Genomic DNA, 19391 nt, shown 5'->3' on the forward strand with positions numbered 1-19391 from the left:
AAGCAAACAGACGACTGAGTTAGTTGTTGATCTGTCTGCCCCCCACTTCGACGGACGGGGGGCTGCAGCCACCCGTGTCCACACTACAGTACTGTCGGACAGCTACACTTGACGGACGTGTTGGACAATACTAATACAAGTGTCTATACAGGAGGTGTTCCCCACAAAGTTAAATAATTAGTTCTTCAATATCACGCTGGTGTGGCCATTGGGAACATAAAAGAAAAAGGCTTTCCAAGTGGTGTAAATATGTAACAATACTTTTATTAATTTAGAAGAAATTATATAAACGTGCTCACAGGGAAAAATTTGTACAGAGTGACATTCATTTCTTTTGTTCTTGACATTTTAGAAAAAATTAAAATTAAATACATCCTCCAATGAGGTTGTATATGTCATGAACATGCTGGGGCCTCAGCCACAAGCTAAACTCATCATAAAGCTAAACATTTAAAATAAATACCCAAATGGATTAGTAAAGAAATTAAAGATAAACTAAACTCAGGAGTAATTCTTATTTTAAAATTAAAGAGTAGGTCCATTAATTATACTCAATAGGTAATGGACACACTTCCATAACACTTGTTCTTACAACGTGACCTTTGCTAGTTTTTACCTCCACTGCACGAACTAAATCATCTTTTCCTGGAATGACCTTTACAATTCTACCTACAGGCCAGTTCAATGGAGATACATTATCAGACTATAAAAGCCATAAGCCATTATTCTAGCCATTGTACTTAAATTAGAATACCTAAAACTATAAAACAAATTATTTTCCTTACATTTAATTAAAGAATTACATGTTGAAGGAATCGAATTGAGCTCAGAAGTATCAGAAACATCAGTATTTATCTGAGAATTATCATGAACATATTGCAATCAATTTGATCAGCAAGCTTTTCTGTAATAAAAGATACCTGGCTACCCGTGTCCAGCAAAGCGCGTGCATGGATAAATGTACCATTTTTGGTGATAATACGCACTATAGCGGTAGGTAGCAGCACATCCTTCACAGGCGAGGTACTTGACATAGCTACTGCACTGTCAGACCTTCCAACATCAGCACAGGGCACTGTGGCAGTAGAACTGGCAGTGGCGACATTGCTCGCCTCCTTCTTAGCCATTTCCACACCATGCAGAAGCGTATTGTGCCGTTGCTGACAGATTGAGCATTTCAAACGCAGCTTGCATTTACCACCATGCGCATTCAAACAAACAATGCATAACTTATGTTTTTTAACAAATTGACCCTTGTCATTATCAGCAGCAAGTTTAAATTTGGCACACATGTACAATCTATGATTAGTATTGCAATACTTACATGAGACTGCTGCTGCTGTATTACATGCAGGCTTGCCAGTCTTCACACCACTGGGAGTACTCACAGGCATTGTTTCCATTGCATTCTCCCTGGCCAACGCTCTGGACTCCAAAAAATCTATGAATTCCTGCATAGAAAACACAACTTTTTTATCCCGTCTTAAATGAAACTCATTGTTTGTCTCAGAATCCACTTTTCGGAGCAAAATGTTGACCATTATCGGACCCCAAGCTTCAACCGGCATGTTTAAACTTTTTAGTGCAGTTAAATGTACATTAGCACTTGCTACCAAAGATCTAAGATCAGCAGTGCATTTAGACAAATCAATCAAAGTATTAATGTGATGGTTAATGATCATTGGCTCATTGTTATAGCGGTTTTCTAACAACTTTAATGCTTCAGAATAATTTACTTCAGTCAAAGGCAGATTTTGAATTAAGCTTAAGGCTTCCCCAGTTAAAAATGATCTCAAATAATATAATTTTTGGCACAGACTCAAGCTTGTGTCAGAATCAATGACTGCCTTAAACATATTAATAAAAGGTAGATAATCTAAAATATTGGCGCCACTAAATTCTTTTATTGTAATTTGTGGGAGCTTCCTGAAATTATTTGCATTTTGCCTAGGAGGCTCCGCCTCGGGCTGCCCCGATGTACGACAAGCATTGAGCTGACGATCAATTTTGGATATGCAGGTGAAGTACTTACTTTCATAAACAACTGGGTCTTCATCGTCCTTTGGATTTATGCACAAAATACTCTTGTTAAGGTCCTCGTAAGAGGCAAAGTTTTTCACCAAGCGACTGCGCCGCTCCGTGAGCAACTCACTAGACGCGATCACAATTTCTTCGCTGTTACAAAAACTTTCTTCACGAGTTATTGCACCCTTTACATAGCCCCTACGGAGCTTTAATTGAGCCAGCTCGTCACTAAGAGCCATGGTGCTATATCCTAAGATGCAAGCCAAAACCCAGATGCAACAAATGTAAGCAACACCTTAACGTTAAGTACACTGTTATAAAATTAAATAATATACAACTAACAAAACAAACAGAAACGTGTAAAAAAATGGCGACGCGAAAAAAATGATGAACGCCGACAGTCAATTCATTCACTCGATGTTCGATATTTGGCCGGAAACTCACGGCAAATGTTCATTGTTCGGTCGCTCTTCGCGCGCTCATTGGTCGCGTTTCGTTTTCTTGGGTTGGCAGCGCCTTACCTCGTTTGCACGTTTGGATACGCGCGATGCACGCAGCGAAACTGCTTCCGTAATAGCACGGAAACACCCTTACGCACAATTGATGGATGACTCTGAATCCTCCTGTGGCTTTCTTCTTTGTAACCACTTTTTCATAAAGGGATTGCCTTGTAATACGAAGCATCAAATTTCTCCACTTCTATAAGAGTATTATCTTCTTACATATATTTAATTTGAAGGAATAATTCTCTTCTATGCAAGTCGAAAACAATCGAAGGACCTATTTTTCCTTATATTCGAAGGATCAGCTTCTCGAAGTCTCGACGGATTACTTTTTCGAAGGCTCGAAGGATAACTTTTTTCTCGAAGGACCACTTTTTTCTCGAAGGACCACTTTTTATGTTCCCCACAAAGTTAAATAATTAGTTCTTCAATATCACGCTGGTGTGGCCATTGGGAACATAAAAGAAAAAGGCTTTCCAAGTGGTGTAAATATGTAACAATACTTTTATTAATTTAGAAGAAATTATATAAACGTGCTCACAGTGAAAAATTTGTACAGAGTGACATTCATTTCTTTTGTTCTTGACATTTTAGAAAAAATTAAAATTAAATACATCCTCCAATGAGGTTGTATATGTCATGAACAGGAGGTCTCTCGAATTATGGTGGAATTGAATAGAGGCATGGACAGTGGACAGGATTAATTTGACTGGTAAAATTATGCCTAATTTGCCATTTTTAAATGTTAAGTTTTCGCTTAGTGCTCGAAGATAGCTTCATAAAGAAAAACTATGAGAGATGTCAATGTATATTTTCCATACTTTTCATGACATCCATTTTCCTACACTTATTTCAGCTATTTACATCGCTTTGTTCCGATAAATTCAGGTTTAGTCTGAGCTCATCTAGAGCTTCGTTAATTAAAAGTCAAATTTGGTAGTTATCAGTCATAACTTAAGAGATAAATGCACGTTTGTTATCAAACATTTTCATTGTAACTTATTTCCTTTGACCACCCAAGGAAAAACATCTATACTAATATTATAAAGCTAAAGAGTTTGTTTGTTTGTTTGTTTGAACGCGCTAATCTCAGGAATCGGACCAGTAGGGTCCGATTTGAAAAATTCTTTCAGTATTAGATAGCCCATTTATCGAGGAAGGCTATAGGCTACATACTTTTATCCGGGTTCGTGCCGTGATTCCCACGGTTTGTTCCCACTAGTTCTACTGCTTAGTTCTACTGTAGAACTAATGGGAACTTTTTTTCCCACTAGTTCTACTATTTGAGGTGTAACAAAATAGTAGAACTAGTGGGAATTATGGTTTTTATTGGTATTCCCACTAGTTCCACTGAACATTTGCAGTAGAACTAATGGGACATTTTGTTCTACTAGATAGAAGAAGTACAGTCGACGGCCTGGGTGACATCTCGCCGTGTCCGTGGCCCGTGGTTATCTGTAGTTGTGATTTTTATCACAGCTCAAAATCGATAGCAGTCGGAATAACTTAGATTTTTTTCATGAATTTCAACTAAAAATAAATGTTTTTCTTTTTGTATTAAGACTTAGTAGTTAGTTCCAAACATAACACTACACATCAAACTAACAAAATCAAAAATCAAAATCAAAAAATCAAAAATCATTTATTCAAACTTGGCTGCAAGACAGCACTTTTTGAACGTCAGGAATTTACAATAGACAGCCCCCAAAACGCCCACCCTTCACCACTTCCTATGTGTTTTTGCTGGAAAGAACAAGTGGCGCAACAAACTCCCCAGCAACACATGTCTGTCTGTCTGTAGGTTAGAAGAACCTTTTAACTAAACTAACTTTAGTGTGTGTTTTTTTTTAATCAATGTGTCAAACACCACCACAATGGTGGTGTTTAAAAATCAGAAGAACAAAAAGATTAACTAGCTCCTCTTCATTTCTGCTATCCTAGTACTTATATAAAGAAAAACATTAGATTTTTGTTGAAAGTAATGAAAAAAATCTAAGTTATTCTGACTGCTATCGATTTTGAGCTCCAAAAAAAATTCACAACTATCGGCTGTCAACTGTACTTCTTCTGTCTAGTAGAACAAAATTATGTCCCATTAGTTCTACTGCCAATGTTCAGTGGAACTAGTGGGAATACCAATAAACACCATAATTCCCACTAGTTCTACTATTTTTTTACACCTCAAATAGTAGAACTAGTGGGAAAAAAAGTTCCCATTAGTTCTACGGTAGAACTAAGCAGTAGAACTAGTGGGAACAAACCATTCCCACGGGATGCGGGTGAAACCGCTGGCACGAGCTAGTCTTAAATAAAAAATAACACTATACAGAAGATTTACCCGTCACAGTCATCCCGGGTGCTTCTAGCATTCACAGCTGAATAAAATTCCATTTGAGAGCGTCGCGCGATTTCCGCGGGCGAAGCGACGTGTCATATTATTTACATACAGACGTAGCAATGTGGCCGCATAACGGTTGACGTGGTATTAAAGAAATATCATTGCCGTAAAAAGCCTGGAGTTCAAGAAAGTGGAGTGGAGAATTTAAATATGCGATAGAATTTCTAACAACAATTGTCAGCACCAGAAACATTTCGAAAAACCAATAGATAATAAAAAAGAAATGACGGTGGTATCCCTGAGCAGATAAATTACATTTTATTGTTTTAAAACTTCTCCACTCCGCTTTGGTGGACTAAGCTTTACAGTAATGGTCTAAGTACTTTACACTGTGAAGAAGGTTTAAATCGGTGAAGTTGATATTGAGATTAGTGCGTTCAAGCAAACGAACTTTAACTTTAAAACAAAAAATATTATCTAGTATTTATTCATTCTTAGAAAGCTTATAGACTAATGACAATTACTTAATAATTGGTATACATAACTTAGTATGTTTACATTATGACTAAACTTTACAAGGTGTTCGAAGTGTGCCTTCTGTTTCAATAGATGCATGCACCTTAGCTGACACTACTTCTTGAAACGTTTACTCGGCTACACGAGATTGCAATTTATTTCTCGTTTGGAATGAAATATTCTATGAAACTTACTATCTCATGACCTGCTAGCGGTAGATCCAGCCGACAAAAAAGTTCACACTTCAATCTGATATGGCTGAAAATTAATTGAAACAGGTAGGTTTATAGGGAGGGAAGAAAGTACGTATATTAGGGAGTCCACAATGAAATACATAAGGGAGAATATATAAAAGGATTGTATTGGGAGAAAACTTAAGGGAGTAATAAGATAGTACGCAGGGGTAGTACATAAGGTAGCATATAAGTAGAGTAATTACATAGTGACAGTAGGTACGTTATTTCAAGATTTAACTGTCGCTCGTTTAGATTTCTGACACATATTATTAGACATTTAAATAAAACTACTTTTACGAATATGTTTAATGTTTTGTATACGGTTCTTCAAACCATACAGACAGAATTGTGTTGCTGGGGAGTTTGTTCCACCACTTCTTCCTCCCAGAAAAAAAACATATGAAGTGGTGAAAGGCGTTTTGGGGGCTGTCTTTTGTAAATTTGACGTTCAAAAAGTGCTGTTTTTCAGCCTACTATACTTCGTAAATGACTTTTGATTTTGATTGATTTTGGATTTAATCGGGGTTTTATTAAGATTACTGGTGATTGTTGTCCACAGTACACGGCGGAACGCGACCGCATGATGAAGGTATACTTCATTTGCACGCTGGCCATCTTCCTCGCCGGCACCGCCCTGCAGTTCCTCGCCTACAACCTGTGAGTATACATCCTAATAATATTATAAATGCGAAAGTAGCTGTCTGTCTGTCTGTTACGCTCTCACGTCTAAACCACTGAACTGATTTTAATAAAATTTGGTACAGAGATAGAACTGACCTTGAGAAAGAACATAGGATAGTTTTTATCCCGGACTTTTGAAGAATTCTCTTGGAAACGCGATATAACCGAACTCTACACTCTCTTCTTTGAGACATCTATAAACGTTTTTAGATTAGGTAACAAAAAAATGGTCGGGTTCCAGAAAAGGCTCTTAGGAGATTTTCAGCTATGACATCCCTGCTCGTCATTTTGTTCTTCATGAAACATACGCACTACACTCACACAAACATACTACACTCTCACATGAATGCACATTACCTCGTAAGCACCACAGATGCAACCCTTAACTACGGTTTGTAACTTATACAAATACCTACACTGCCAAATGAAAAGGTGAAGTTGAGCAAACGTCATTTAAAAAATTACGAAGAGCCGTTCAACTACCACTATATTTAAGCAGTGTGTTACAAAAAGTTAATTTGATTTAAAGAAAGCGTTAGAAATATAAAATATCCATTCATAATTCCAACATTTTCAGTCATCATCATCATCATCCTCCTGCCCTTATCCCAATTTGATTTGGGTTCGGCGCAGCATGTTTTCTCCTTCCATACTCTTCTATCTGCCGTCATCTCACAAGTAACATTCTTTCTTATCATATCCAACATTTTCAATCAAAAGATATTATTAACATTTCACATGAGGTTACCTATCTCAGTGTCCCAGCCAGACATTTCCAATTAGTTCAAAGTAACTCATTTTTCAACTCAAGATATAATATTGAAAGTGGTAAACGTTTTCACAACACGGCACGGCTCGTAGAGTGCAGTGTTCTGCACCGGTGGCCGATTGCTTCCACGCCATCACACGCATTATGCTTTAAAATTCAGTCAAACAACTCACTTTACTGGGACTGGGGCTTATAAGCTGGTTTCATCTATAAAATGGAGAACAAAATGACTAGCGGAGATGTCACAGCGGAAAGAAAGTAGCGTTGCCAAAATTTGGGTTTTCGGGGGACGAATAACGTTACGCTACGTCCTTAAACGCCTTCTTTGATAATCTCTCATTTAATGTAAAACCAAAAATTGTCGACATATGTCTCAAGGAACCAGACTGCCTCGTAAGTTAACTAGTGTTTTGGTCACGCCCCCCGTACTAACTCTTATTGACCTAGGAGAAGGCGCCAGACCTACTCGCCTTATAGCATCTTTCCTTATATTTCCTTCCTCCGTGATTTATACTATATTTATACTTATTGTTTTCATGTGTTCAGGTCGCCTCTGGGAATTGCTACCATCATCGTTGCTGGCATCATCATCTCTTCATTGACGTACCTGATCATCTGCCTGGACTTCGAGGTGAGTTAGTCCAACCAGCTAGTCCAGCATAGCGTGATCTTTGTATATTGGGTCTCGGGTTCGTGTCTCGGGTGAAACCGCTTCGTGTTCTCAAGAAACTTTCACAAAGCTGGTAGGATTGTAAAAGTTGGTGGTGATACAGCCGTACTTAGGAAAGCACGTAGATATTGGACCAGCTCCTCATCTCTCCCCGTTCGTGTCGAGTTTTCGTCCTGTGTCGAGTTTTCGAGCAATGAGAGTGGCTGAATAGAGAGTGCACCTGGTCTGCGCAAATGCTGGTGCACTCCTCTGAGTCCGAGACAATAGGCCGGGATGCAATTATCTATTACAATAACTATACTCTATAACGTGTGTCTTGTTTTAAAAGCACGCGAGCGCCCGCCTTCGTGAGATGTCCCGCGTCGTGCACAACAACCGCACGCTCTCGCAACTGATGTCTTTCATCGTGGTCACCAGCTTCATCGTCCAGATCCAGGTCGTCATGGTCAGTGTCATATCAATATTATATAATACCAATATTTTTTTACTTGCGAAGGTACACCAACGCTTATTTTGCGAAATTGTCGCTCTCGAAACCCCTTGCTGATCATTAAATTGAGAATCGATTGAATATTCGTGTAACGTTTTAAAGTTACAAAACACTAGTCACAGTATATGCACGTTTGATATGTAAGCCAGGGTTCCTTGTTGGTATAATAATATAAGCTGGATCACTGGATGTGACCAAGCTTTTTGTTCTATTACAGGGGATATATGAGGCCAGCTTGCAAGGCTTACAGGACACCAACGCCACGCTCAGCCGCCAGTCCGACTTCCAGCACTGCCCCTTCGATCAGAACGAGGTATCTAAACTTCTATGCTACGCTTTATTTACGGAAAATAAGAATCTAATAATGGATCAATGTCAGCTTCTACTTTTTTAACGGATAAAACCAGAACCTACAACCTCGGGCTAACCATAACATAAAAATTCATAAAAATTTTTTTAGATATCTGACTTTTGCTGTCTTCTGCCTAAAACCCAATAAGTTCACCGACAACATAAACATCATTTTGTCTAAACTTAAACGTGAAAATGTATAGTTCAAAGTTGTTTTGAGAAATCTGACTGGATCTGGAATCTGGATTTTTGTCTTGGCTTACGGTGTGTTTTCTTTCCAGCACTACCTGCAACTGACCCTGTTGGCAATGTTCCTGTGCGCCGTGCACCAGATCCTCATCACGATGGTGAAGCTGGTGCTACTGGCGCTCACGTGCGCCGCCTACGTGGCCGTCACCGCGCACCAGCACATGCTGTTCAAGGACCAGTTCTCTGACTACCTGTGAGTGGCAATCATCTGCCTAGCCTTTCCTTAACTATGTTGGGGTTGGGTGCTGCTGAGTACCAGGTGTTTAACATGGAGCGTATGTATTGACCTCCACAACTCAGTTACCCAAGCAACACGATACCCCTTGGTAAGGCTGGTTGTCAGACTTTCTGGCTAGTGACTACCCGTAACGACTACCAAGAATGTTCATCTGACAGTCGGGAATGTCGGGACCCATCAATTTATTTGGCTTCCTAACGTCATATGAATATACTTAGGTACCTGTTTAAAGAAATGTTGCTTTAAAAGGTTTTCCAAAAGATACAAAAATGTTCTGGTCACTCTGGCATCAATTTCGCAGTTATTAGTTTTCCTTGCAAGATTCTCAAATATTAACTATGGCGAATTTATTAATAACTGAAGAACTCGGTTTTCCTTTATCAGGCTCCGATGCGGGCTGGACTGGAACCAGCAGTGGACTAACGTAGTGATTGCCCTGGGCGCGACTGTGGCGCTGTTGCTGCACTCGCACCAGACCGAGAGCACCTACCGCCTGGACTTCATCTGGAAACTGCAAGCTAATGGTAAACCACTTAAAAGTTGTGTTACCTCATCAATGATGTGAATAGTTCTCGCTCAACTTAATGGCGACTCGCATATTAGTTCTCAGGAAGTGAGAACACTTCCGCCAGCAGGTGATACCTAAAATGATTTCTATGCTGTGATTCGTGCATTATAGGTACGACACTCAAGATGTATCTTCTTTATTCAATTAGCAAAACATAAACTATTGAATTGAAATAGCAAACTTTAAGAAATGCCTTTAACAAGAAAATTGCTGATCTATCCATACTCCTGTGGTTTAGAGATATACTTACGGCTATCGATAGGAATTTGACATTAGTCCCATACAAGTAACTACCCTACCTATGATGGAATATTGAGAACGACCGATAGCCTAGAGGTACCAGTGTGCCAGTTATCTGATTCTAATATGATGTGCAGATGAGAAGGAGGAGATGGAACACCTGGAGGCGTACAACCGCAAGCTGCTGGCGAACATCCTGCCCGAGCACGTGGCGCAGCACTTCCTCTGCAGCGACAAGAACATCGATGTGAGTACCAGGAGCTAGCACGTTTGCAAAGCTAGAGCCATCTGAAAAGCTGAAGATCTATGTATGTCTCTGATGAGGGATCATTGGATTTCATCATCATTGTATGCATCTGTGATGCAGGCTTAAGAAGTCAGGAGCCAAAACTATCCTGTAAAAAAAATGCAATGCTTTTAGTTCACGTTACCAATATGTTTGTATCTAAAACCATGTCTAGACCGTTCAAATGATTTTAATTGAAGTGGGATTAGACCAAAAATTGAATTTAGTAAGAGATGTTTACGCTGTACTTATAAAATGTTTACAGGAGCTGTACCACGAGCAGTGCGAGTCTGTCTGCGTGATGTTCGCTTCCATCCCGAACTTCTCCGAGTTCTACGTGGAGCTGGAGGGTAACAACGAGGGCGTGGAGTGTCTCCGACTCCTCAACGAGATCATTGCTGACTTTGACGAGATCCTGGCCGAGGACCAGTTCAAGTACATCGAGAAGATCAAGAGCACTGGTGCTACGTACATGGCTGCTTCGGGTATGTATTGTTATTTGTTGCCTTTGCCTGTTTTAGGGCTCTTATGATCTCTTATCACTGTTTGCCGGTAAATTGGCAGTAAGTTATCTGATAGTCAATGCTATATTGTCTCCAATATTTCCAGGTCTGACAGCTGCCACCCGTGACCTCCGCGGCTTCCGTCACGTGACCGCGATGGCGGACTACGCACTGCGCCTTCGCGAACAGCTGCAGTATGTCAACGAGCACTCGTTCAACAGCTTCCGTATCCGCATCGGTAAGACACCCCCTTAGACTACTGCAACGCGTCGCCCATTGTCTCAACATGAAGGGTGTAAAGTCATTTATATGTATGTGGCCAATTTTTGTAATGTGAATGAACCCTATAAAATGTTGCTTTTGGGCGACGCGCTGTATAAAAGCTACAAGGGTAAGAAATAACGCGATTTCTTCCAAATGCGAATTCTAATTCATAAGGCGATTTTGCACCTGCGATTTGTGCGAAACTACCTATATGTAGAACTGAAAATAAGTGAGGAACGGGTAATATGTGTCTCCTCAGGCATCAACATTGGGCCCGTCGTGGCTGGCGTGATTGGCGCTCGCAAGCCGCAGTACGACATTTGGGGCAATGCCGTGAACGTGGCCTCGCGCATGGATTCCACTGGACTACTCGACCACATCCAGGTGCGCTCTAATGCAATCTTGTGTCATAGTAATTGCCTGCTCCTGCAAATAACATTTATGTAAACTCGCGCAATGTTTGCTGTATTGTCATCGCTCAGCGACTGGTGGTACCACAGTATTGTTTGCGAGCAATGGCGAGGGTTGGAGTACAATGTGTAGGGCGATTGTGGTTGACTTTCCGTGTGCTCAGGTGACGGAGGAGGTGTACGAGATCCTGTCGACGCGAGGCTACAAGCTGCGCTGCCGTGGCATGATTGACGTCAAGGGCAAGGGCAATATGGTCACGTACTTCCTGGAAGGCGTCGGAGAGACCACCCTGCCCGGTGCCAAGGACATCTATAATGTAAGCATCGAGTGATATATTTCGCTACATTCATGGTATAGGGAACATAGCTCGAATACGAAATTTCTACTTCAGAACCCGCAGCCATCGACATCTGGCACTTGCCATGAGCATGGCAGCAACCAGGAGACCTCGTGCCGGCCGGAGCACCGCCCTCTAGAGACCCTCTCTGAGGGCCACACTGATGAGGATGGTGGACCATCTCCCCGCGCATCCATCCCCCGGGGTAAGCATCCCTTGGAAACTTCCCCAAGCTTGTCAGAACAGATACTGTAGAATATTATCATATTATGTCACAATTGCAGGAAATCTATTGCGTTACGTTAGTCAGACGTAACACAAAGTTACAAGTGGTTCTGAACAATGCCGATATGGACTAGAACATGGTCAGCTAAAAGTAAACGTTTTCATATTCCAAGTAGTTTGCTGATATTAGAGTAAAATTGTACGAGTAGAATAGGTATAACAGAGATAGTATTGTGTAGGGCATGTGAGTATCGCTCGGGGGTAATGTTGTGTGTAACTGTGCAGACACGGGGTCGGCGAGCCCCAAGCTGCCGAACGGCGGGTCGTCGTCGCGCGAGAGCCTGGCGCCGGCGGTGCGCGCGCGCGTGCTGCGCCGACTCGAGCGCCCGCTGTCGCTGGCCGACCAAGCCGGCCTGCCCACGCTGGCGTCGCTGCTCAACTCCAAGGCGTACTCCACGCACTTCGACACCAGCTTCCACGTCTGCGAGACCGCCAAGATGTCCTCGCTGGGCGACGTCAAGCGCGGCGTGGCCGAGTCGCGCAGCAGCGGCGAGATCGAGGCGCTCCTGGAGGGCGCCGGTCCGCGCCGCGCCGCCAGCCTCGCCGACTTCCTCTTCCGCCGCAAGCATGCCAAGCTCGGCCCCGCCACCATCAACGTCATCGAGAACCCGATGACTGCCATGTACGAGTACGCAGATGCGACGCCGGCGCAAGAGGACCCCTTGCCCGGCTAAGCTGTGTGCCCCCGGATCTGACGCCTCGGACTGACCCCCCGGATTGACGCCACTCGGCGCCGAGCCGCGGCCGTGGCGCCGTGTCGGCACGCGGCGACGCGTACTCACGCTCAGCATTTTTGTACGTTTTATATTTATCGACTGCGCATGAGTACCGCCCCCGGGCGCCATCTGTACATATGTAGACACGGCTATGCGGTCGCTCCTCGACAAAGAGTCGGTCTCATTGTCATGATAATGGGATTTGAGGAATCTTCACCGCTGCTCCTCCGGCTGGTTTCCAAGAAGATGCTTTAGATGGAATTTATGTCGATGTGTGGTTTAATTAAATTTTTCAAAGAAAATCAATTAGGAATCAATTTAATTGGTGGCATGAGACCATCTCAGTTATTTGATAAAACTGCACATTGATGTAACAGTTATTATTTGAATTGTGCAAGAGCTGGCAGCCTGGGAGCTGCCTGGAGCCTCAGCAACCATTGTCAAGTCAGTGCCCCCTGTGACAGACGTGTTCCCGGAATATTCCCCACCATTAAGACTGAACGTCGCCGGGAGGTGCGGCGCCCCGCCCCGCGCCTCCCGCCGCTTCACCGCACTTACCGCTGAGGAGCCACGCGCTCACACTATCTCGACACTACCTGACAGAGTCTGTCGGACAGAGTCCGACTTTCCCGGACATACACACAGCACGCCGGGAACCGGCGACCGGACTCGGCCGAACTTGCACTTGGATGATGTAATGAATACTGTTGTTGGATTGAGGCGTACCGGACGCGGTTCCCAAGGTTGTGACCTCGCTCACAGCTCTGCTGCGTCAGAGCCAACTAAACCTAAGTGCATAGTTAAGGATTGCGGTTGTGTACATAGTAGCTAGGAGAGTTGGGGCATACTCGACGAGTTTGTCGCCAACTTACGGTTTTATCATTGTTCTCATTAATACATACAATCTGGTTTCGTAGACGACTTACTTAATGCAATCTTCAGAGAGACTGTCATGTTTTATGAGTCATATTAAGGTGCTGTACCCAGGACAGACGCTCGGCAGCAACACGATATATATATTGAACATTAGGCACACTCCTGAGTTCGCCGGCACCCACACTCACACTAGCGTAGGTTTAATCAAGTGACGAGCTTATAGTAACTCCTAGAGTAAGACGTGATAGTAGTGTGTGAGTCCGCCGCGGTGCGACGTCTTGGACTCTAAGCTTTAATTCACTGCGCTCCTTTCGGCGGACGGATCGACGGACGAACGCGTCGCTCGCTCGGGCGACTGTACATATTTCAATCAAAGATTTGGTGCTTTTGGAGGTTAAGACTTAAAGTTTGTAACCTAGAGGGGTGTAACCTTTAAAATTGTCTTTTGTAAGCATGGTGTAATTAAGGCTCTCAAGTTCCAAGGCATAGTCTCGGCCACCCCAGCCGTACCGACTATTAATCTCAATGATTTAAGAACTGATTAAATGTATGGCATGTATTTTAGTTTTTAATATGTTTTTAATATTGATATTAAGTCCTGGATACAGGACTCTGGTATTTAGCTGCGATGCTGAAGTTTAGTAGCAAAAGGTTTCTCTAGGGCCTGCCCCGCCCCCTGCGGCGCCCGCGCTCGCCTTGCAAACCTGCAGCGGTCGCGGGCGCGGCGTGTTTTCCTTACGGGTAATGTTCGTATTACAACCAAAAATAGTAGCCAAATATATTAACGTATACGATTACTGTTTTATCATATTAAAGTAATATTAATAGAACAAATTGAGGCACAAGTTTATGGTAGTTATTGGTGGTGGCGCGGCACTCCGGCACAGCGAAGGCTTGGTGAGTTGCACAGCTGGTACTGGGGCGCTCGGTAAAGGCTGCGTCTAGAGGGTTCTGCCGGGCCGGCGGCTGGTGGCGTCAGTTGCTGCGCTGGTACTCGGATGGTTGGTAAAGGTTGCGTCTCGTGTGAGCCGGCCCGGCTACGTGGGTCTGTTAGTTGCACACCGCTGGAGATATGGACCGCGTCGGTAAAGGTTGCGTGATGCGTGCTGCGTGCTGAGTGCGGAGTGCGAGCGGTAGCCGGGAAGCCGCGCCACTGCTCACGTCGTTGTGTAGTTCCTCCGCTCTAAGCTGAGCCCTCCCCGCTCTAGTGTCACTGTGTCTCCCCCCCCCCCAATGCATAAACTCTCACCGACCAAGCTCCGGGTCCAAGCTTATATACTACAATGTTTTCGTACCTAACTTTTAATATATAAATTCGTATTTTAGTTTAATATAAGTTTCGGCACCTGTATGTGATAAGCGGTTCCGCTAGGAGCACTGGGGCTCTCACTAGCTTGCATGTAACGCCGACGATGTAGTGCACACACACACACATATAGATACTGGGCCCGTGTGCACTAGTGTGAGTCCCTGGCGGAGTCATGTCATCGAGCACTCGTTGATTTGACCTTGATTTACTGTGATGAAACGAAATTATTTAAAAAATAAGACAACGTTTTCAAATGAAATTCTAGCAACGATGTTTTTTGAGAGCCCATTTTGTTAATTACCACTGTTGTACTATAGTTATTATAATAAGTGTATCTTAAGTACGTATATATTTACACTCTTACACATTTGGCTATTTACAAATTGAGATCCTTCATATTTTGGGCTAACTATCCGGACCCTATTTCTCTTCGTATGTTTAATTCGTAGGACAAATTTAAGGTATTTTTCGATGTCGTATACCTACTTAGTATTAATATAATTAATTAACAATTAGAAGTTTGTGCCAAGCGCGACCTACGTGTCACTTGTTACTATTACACTAGCACTTGCCTCCACGCCCCGCCCGAACAAGCAGCCTAGCATTATCGTTCAATATTAAGTTTAAATGATTCGGTGAGTTGGTCAATTTAATATAAGTTTTATTTTTAGTATTTTTTTAATGTAGAGAAACCTAATAAATGACCAAATGAGTGATGTTTAGTTTGTGTAATACAGTAATTAATTAACTAATTAGTATGAGTTAATCCGTTCAGGCCGGTGGACGCGACGACGCTTGTCGTCAATTGAATTGGTCTAGTCGTGTTTATAGAGGAACATATTCTTTAGTCTACATTAAGAAAGCTTGGGATCGTGGCATACATATCAACTCTTAAAGGGATCGTCATTGCATCAACTCGAGCAGCTCAGTATTACTTGTATGGAACTCCCTTCTGTATGGGAGTACGGGAATCGTAAGTTAAACGTCTCAACGCGGAACAGTTGGCCGATTCCTAGTTTTCGAGTTCATATGTGTGCTAAGACCTTTATACAGCTGCGTCTGTATCAATAATCAGGCAACAAATAAGATTGCTCCGGAGCTAGGCATCGTCGCGTCTGCCTCGCCTACCACAGCTTAATGTAACCGCCTCTTAGAACACCTGGTCTATATGTCTCCCGCGTACGTTGTCAATGTAATACTCAATGCAAGTGGACCCCTCCACCCCCGAGCCTACCCCCGCTGAGTCCTGCGAACACCGCTTGTCCACCGTCTCTGATACATGTCACTCAATTAGCAGAAGTCACATATCACTCCGCAAAACTCCATCTTAAGGGGGCATCTTCACGGTGCAAGTAGCTTGCGCATATTGAGGCCCATGCGTAAGTTGCATGCATTTTAAAAACGTGCGGGTCCAGCGACTTGCGCATGTACCAAAGCAAAATACCCACTCGCGTGCTCTTGTCACTTGTCACTTGCGCATGTTAACTGGCTCCAGCTACATGCACCGTGTAGAAATACCCTTGGTGTGATATTCGTATCACTAGCAAATAATTTTCAAGCTCAGAGCCCACCTAAGCAGAGCAAGGCTGGGAAGTTCTTAAACAGCCAATAGAATTTCGTTATTCAAACATCTTGTCTACGCCCAATAAGTGGAATCTCTGAGCAAAGAAATTCTAATGGTTCTTTAAAAACTACTGCTCTCCGCTTTGGTGATGCTGTGATGGTTTCATAAGATTTTCAAACCTCGGCAAAGTTAAGAGAATTATAATGTTTGAAATTTTGGTCCTGTTGATTGAGCGATGTGTATCAGGAGAGCCCTAGCGCACTGCGTCGCGTACTTGGAACCTATCACTGACATCCGCAATAACCATCTTTAGATTATGATCATCTAAAATGTACCGATGCATCCTCACGAAAGCAGGTAAGCCATACTAGTTTGTGTAAAAATGCATGCATATTGTCCTCATATGCGTAAAATCAGGAGCTCTCAATATTGATCAAGTCGCCTAGTCCTGCAATGATGATATGTATATTTACGCACACAAGTATGATTCACCCGCTTTCGGGAGATACTTAGAGAGAACTTAAGTCGTAGGTATTTGTGACGTATCCAACGCTTAGAAGCTGGATCTTTATCCGGTTCTTTCACAAAATATTATGTTGAATGTTTAGAGTTCATTATGAGACTTCAATAGCGGCCATAGTATAGATTCCAAGTTCGCTAACGTGCTAACCGATTTAGGGCTGATTTTTCAATCGCCAGATAACTTCTATCTGAGGAATATTTTTAACGTTTTGACAGCTTTTCTATGGAAAATATGTCAAACCGCCGTATTTATTCCTCAGATAGAAGTTAACTGATGATTGAAAAATCAGCCCTTAAAGTTTTAATCGGTCCATTTCACTATCCGAGCATTTTTTTCCGATTTGGATAAAAAGCAGTGCGTCAAAGCTCTAATACTAGTTTAAGCTTTTCATTGTACAATCTACGACATAGATCATAATAATATAAAATAAAAATAAACGTAATGTTATTTGGATACTTCTCGAATAAGTTTCTATGCGTGTTGATGCTTACTAGCGTTAGTTCGTACATCGGGAAATGTACTAGCATTCTGGTACTGAGGAAAATTGAGCAGATTGAGTAAATGCGGGAACATTTGGCTCACGGCAGCTATAGGTTTAACAAACTCGAATGTAGCACCGAAAACAGCTGACAAATTATGCACTAGTGTAGTCTCCCTTGCATACTGAGTGCTGTACCTACAGTTTCAGCGGTCGTGACCAGATACCTAACTTTCTTGTTAGGAAGTTCCGTTGGGAAATTGTTGGGAAGTTCTTGTTGGTTTTCCGTTCTTGGAGAGTTTAACCAACTGGATAAACTATAGCCGTGCCTTCTCGTATGAGTAGGTACTCTGTACTAATGCCTGTGTTTGAAAATTTTGTCGTGTGCGTGAGTTGTTTTCGAGATCGAATCTATGAATGAGCGATCGTTATTTGTAAAGTCAGCCAGACTTTTTCGCACATAGATTGGTGGTTGAAGGGCTCCGGTTGGTTATATGCTCTAAGATGGTTAAGGATGATATCGATAGCAGCTCAGTCTACGACTACGCCCGTTTCGTCACACGCTACATGTGTTCTTCTCTTTAGACTACTGTTTAAACATATTGACGTCGTGTCTATTAGTAGCATACGATATAATACATAATTAATTAAAACATTAAAACCTACTCGTGAAGACTTCTTTAATTTGTTTAAGTTAAGCAGCAGGCCTAATCTCAGCCGTTCTTCACAGTATACAACGACCACGGGACTCGTAACTTTGTTCTGCAATCTGTAATTGTTAGATATCGGCTTATATGCAAATGCATAAAACTGCATCATTACATATTTCGGTATTATGATCATTAATCGTGCAATCAGAAACAATGTGTATTTTGAACTAAAAACTTAAAACTTAAAGCCACCATTTATATGTATAAAAAATAAAAGACGTGAACTAAAATAATAACTAGTATTATGACAGTATTATTTGTATACTTATTTTGACAGTATTTAGTGCATATAATCCGATGTTAATTATTTTAATATATTTAGGTCCGAAAAGATGTTGAATTACATAAATTAACTTGATATTAGGTACCTTTGCATACGTAACTGCAGTATTGTATTCAGTATTTACCGAGCACAGGCAGCCCTATAAAGCTTCAATACCGAATCAACTTGAACCCGTTGGTAACACTCTGTTGTATATTGTGACCGCCTTTTAATGTACTTACTTAAGTAATAGATTTAACTTATTCTTTATACTATTCAGTGGTTATATTCTACTTTAATTGCCCAATGTCTGGTGTTTGGCGAGCCATGAACATCTCAATGTATGTAGATAGATAATAATGTCTGATGATGAATAATCATGGAAAAGTATACTCTATGTATGTATTTATTATAAGAAGTGTAAAGCCCCCATTGTAGTTCGCAATTAAAGTAAGAGTAACTACATTCTGTAATTAATTATAATTTACAACGGCACTAAATGTGGAAGTTTAGCGGCTGAGTGACATTAGCAGTAGAGCCTGTCATGTTGCGTGTTGAAAGCTAACTGCAACTGCCGACCGCAATTGCAGCGACTTTATGACTGCCCGTGCCGCTGTCACTTTCATCCAAAAAGTTTCATGTACCTAAATGCGTACAAACAGTCCAGCTGCGGCCGACTTCATGCAGTCACGGCATGTGCGGTCGGCACTTGCAGTCGGCAGCATTCAAAGCATACCTTAATAATGTAAGGCCCAGACTCCACCAAAGAAAATACAGTCTTTTGCACAACCAATAGCATTTGTGCTTTCAATGGGAAATTACCACTGAAAAAAGAAATTGTATTGGTAGTTCAAAAACTCTGCTCCGCGCTACTCGTCTTTTCTTTCATGGAGTCTGCTTATGCGAGCCGTTTCGAACAACTTTATGATAATAATCAATATACGCCTAGCGTCAGGAATGTCCTCTATTAATATCACTCAGTCTGTTGAGTTC

At 42.1% G+C, this 19391-nt stretch overlaps 1 protein-coding gene across 1 annotated transcript in view; it reads left to right on the top strand.

Moving 5' to 3' along the window:
* LOC124645095 (adenylate cyclase type 6-like) overlaps positions 1–14936 on the top strand; it is a 329505-nt gene extending 314569 nt beyond the window's left edge. The window contains exons 19-31 of the mRNA XM_047184835.1: positions 6178–6275; positions 7615–7699; positions 8067–8183; positions 8446–8541; positions 8861–9021; positions 9451–9590; positions 10012–10121; positions 10426–10645; positions 10770–10901; positions 11187–11311; positions 11502–11654; positions 11730–11880; positions 12186–14936. Coding sequence (XP_047040791.1) covers positions 6178–6275; positions 7615–7699; positions 8067–8183; positions 8446–8541; positions 8861–9021; positions 9451–9590; positions 10012–10121; positions 10426–10645; positions 10770–10901; positions 11187–11311; positions 11502–11654; positions 11730–11880; positions 12186–12634 — 2037 coding nt within the window. The 3' untranslated portion in view covers positions 12635–14936. The remainder of the gene's footprint in view (positions 1–6177; positions 6276–7614; positions 7700–8066; positions 8184–8445; positions 8542–8860; positions 9022–9450; positions 9591–10011; positions 10122–10425; positions 10646–10769; positions 10902–11186; positions 11312–11501; positions 11655–11729; positions 11881–12185) is intronic.
* Positions 14937–19391: the final 4455 nt, after the last annotated feature.

The sequence above is a fragment of the Helicoverpa zea genome, chromosome 31 (genome assembly GCF_022581195.2).
Source record: "Helicoverpa zea isolate HzStark_Cry1AcR chromosome 31, ilHelZeax1.1, whole genome shotgun sequence".
NCBI classification, from domain to species: domain Eukaryota; kingdom Metazoa; phylum Arthropoda; class Insecta; order Lepidoptera; family Noctuidae; genus Helicoverpa; species Helicoverpa zea.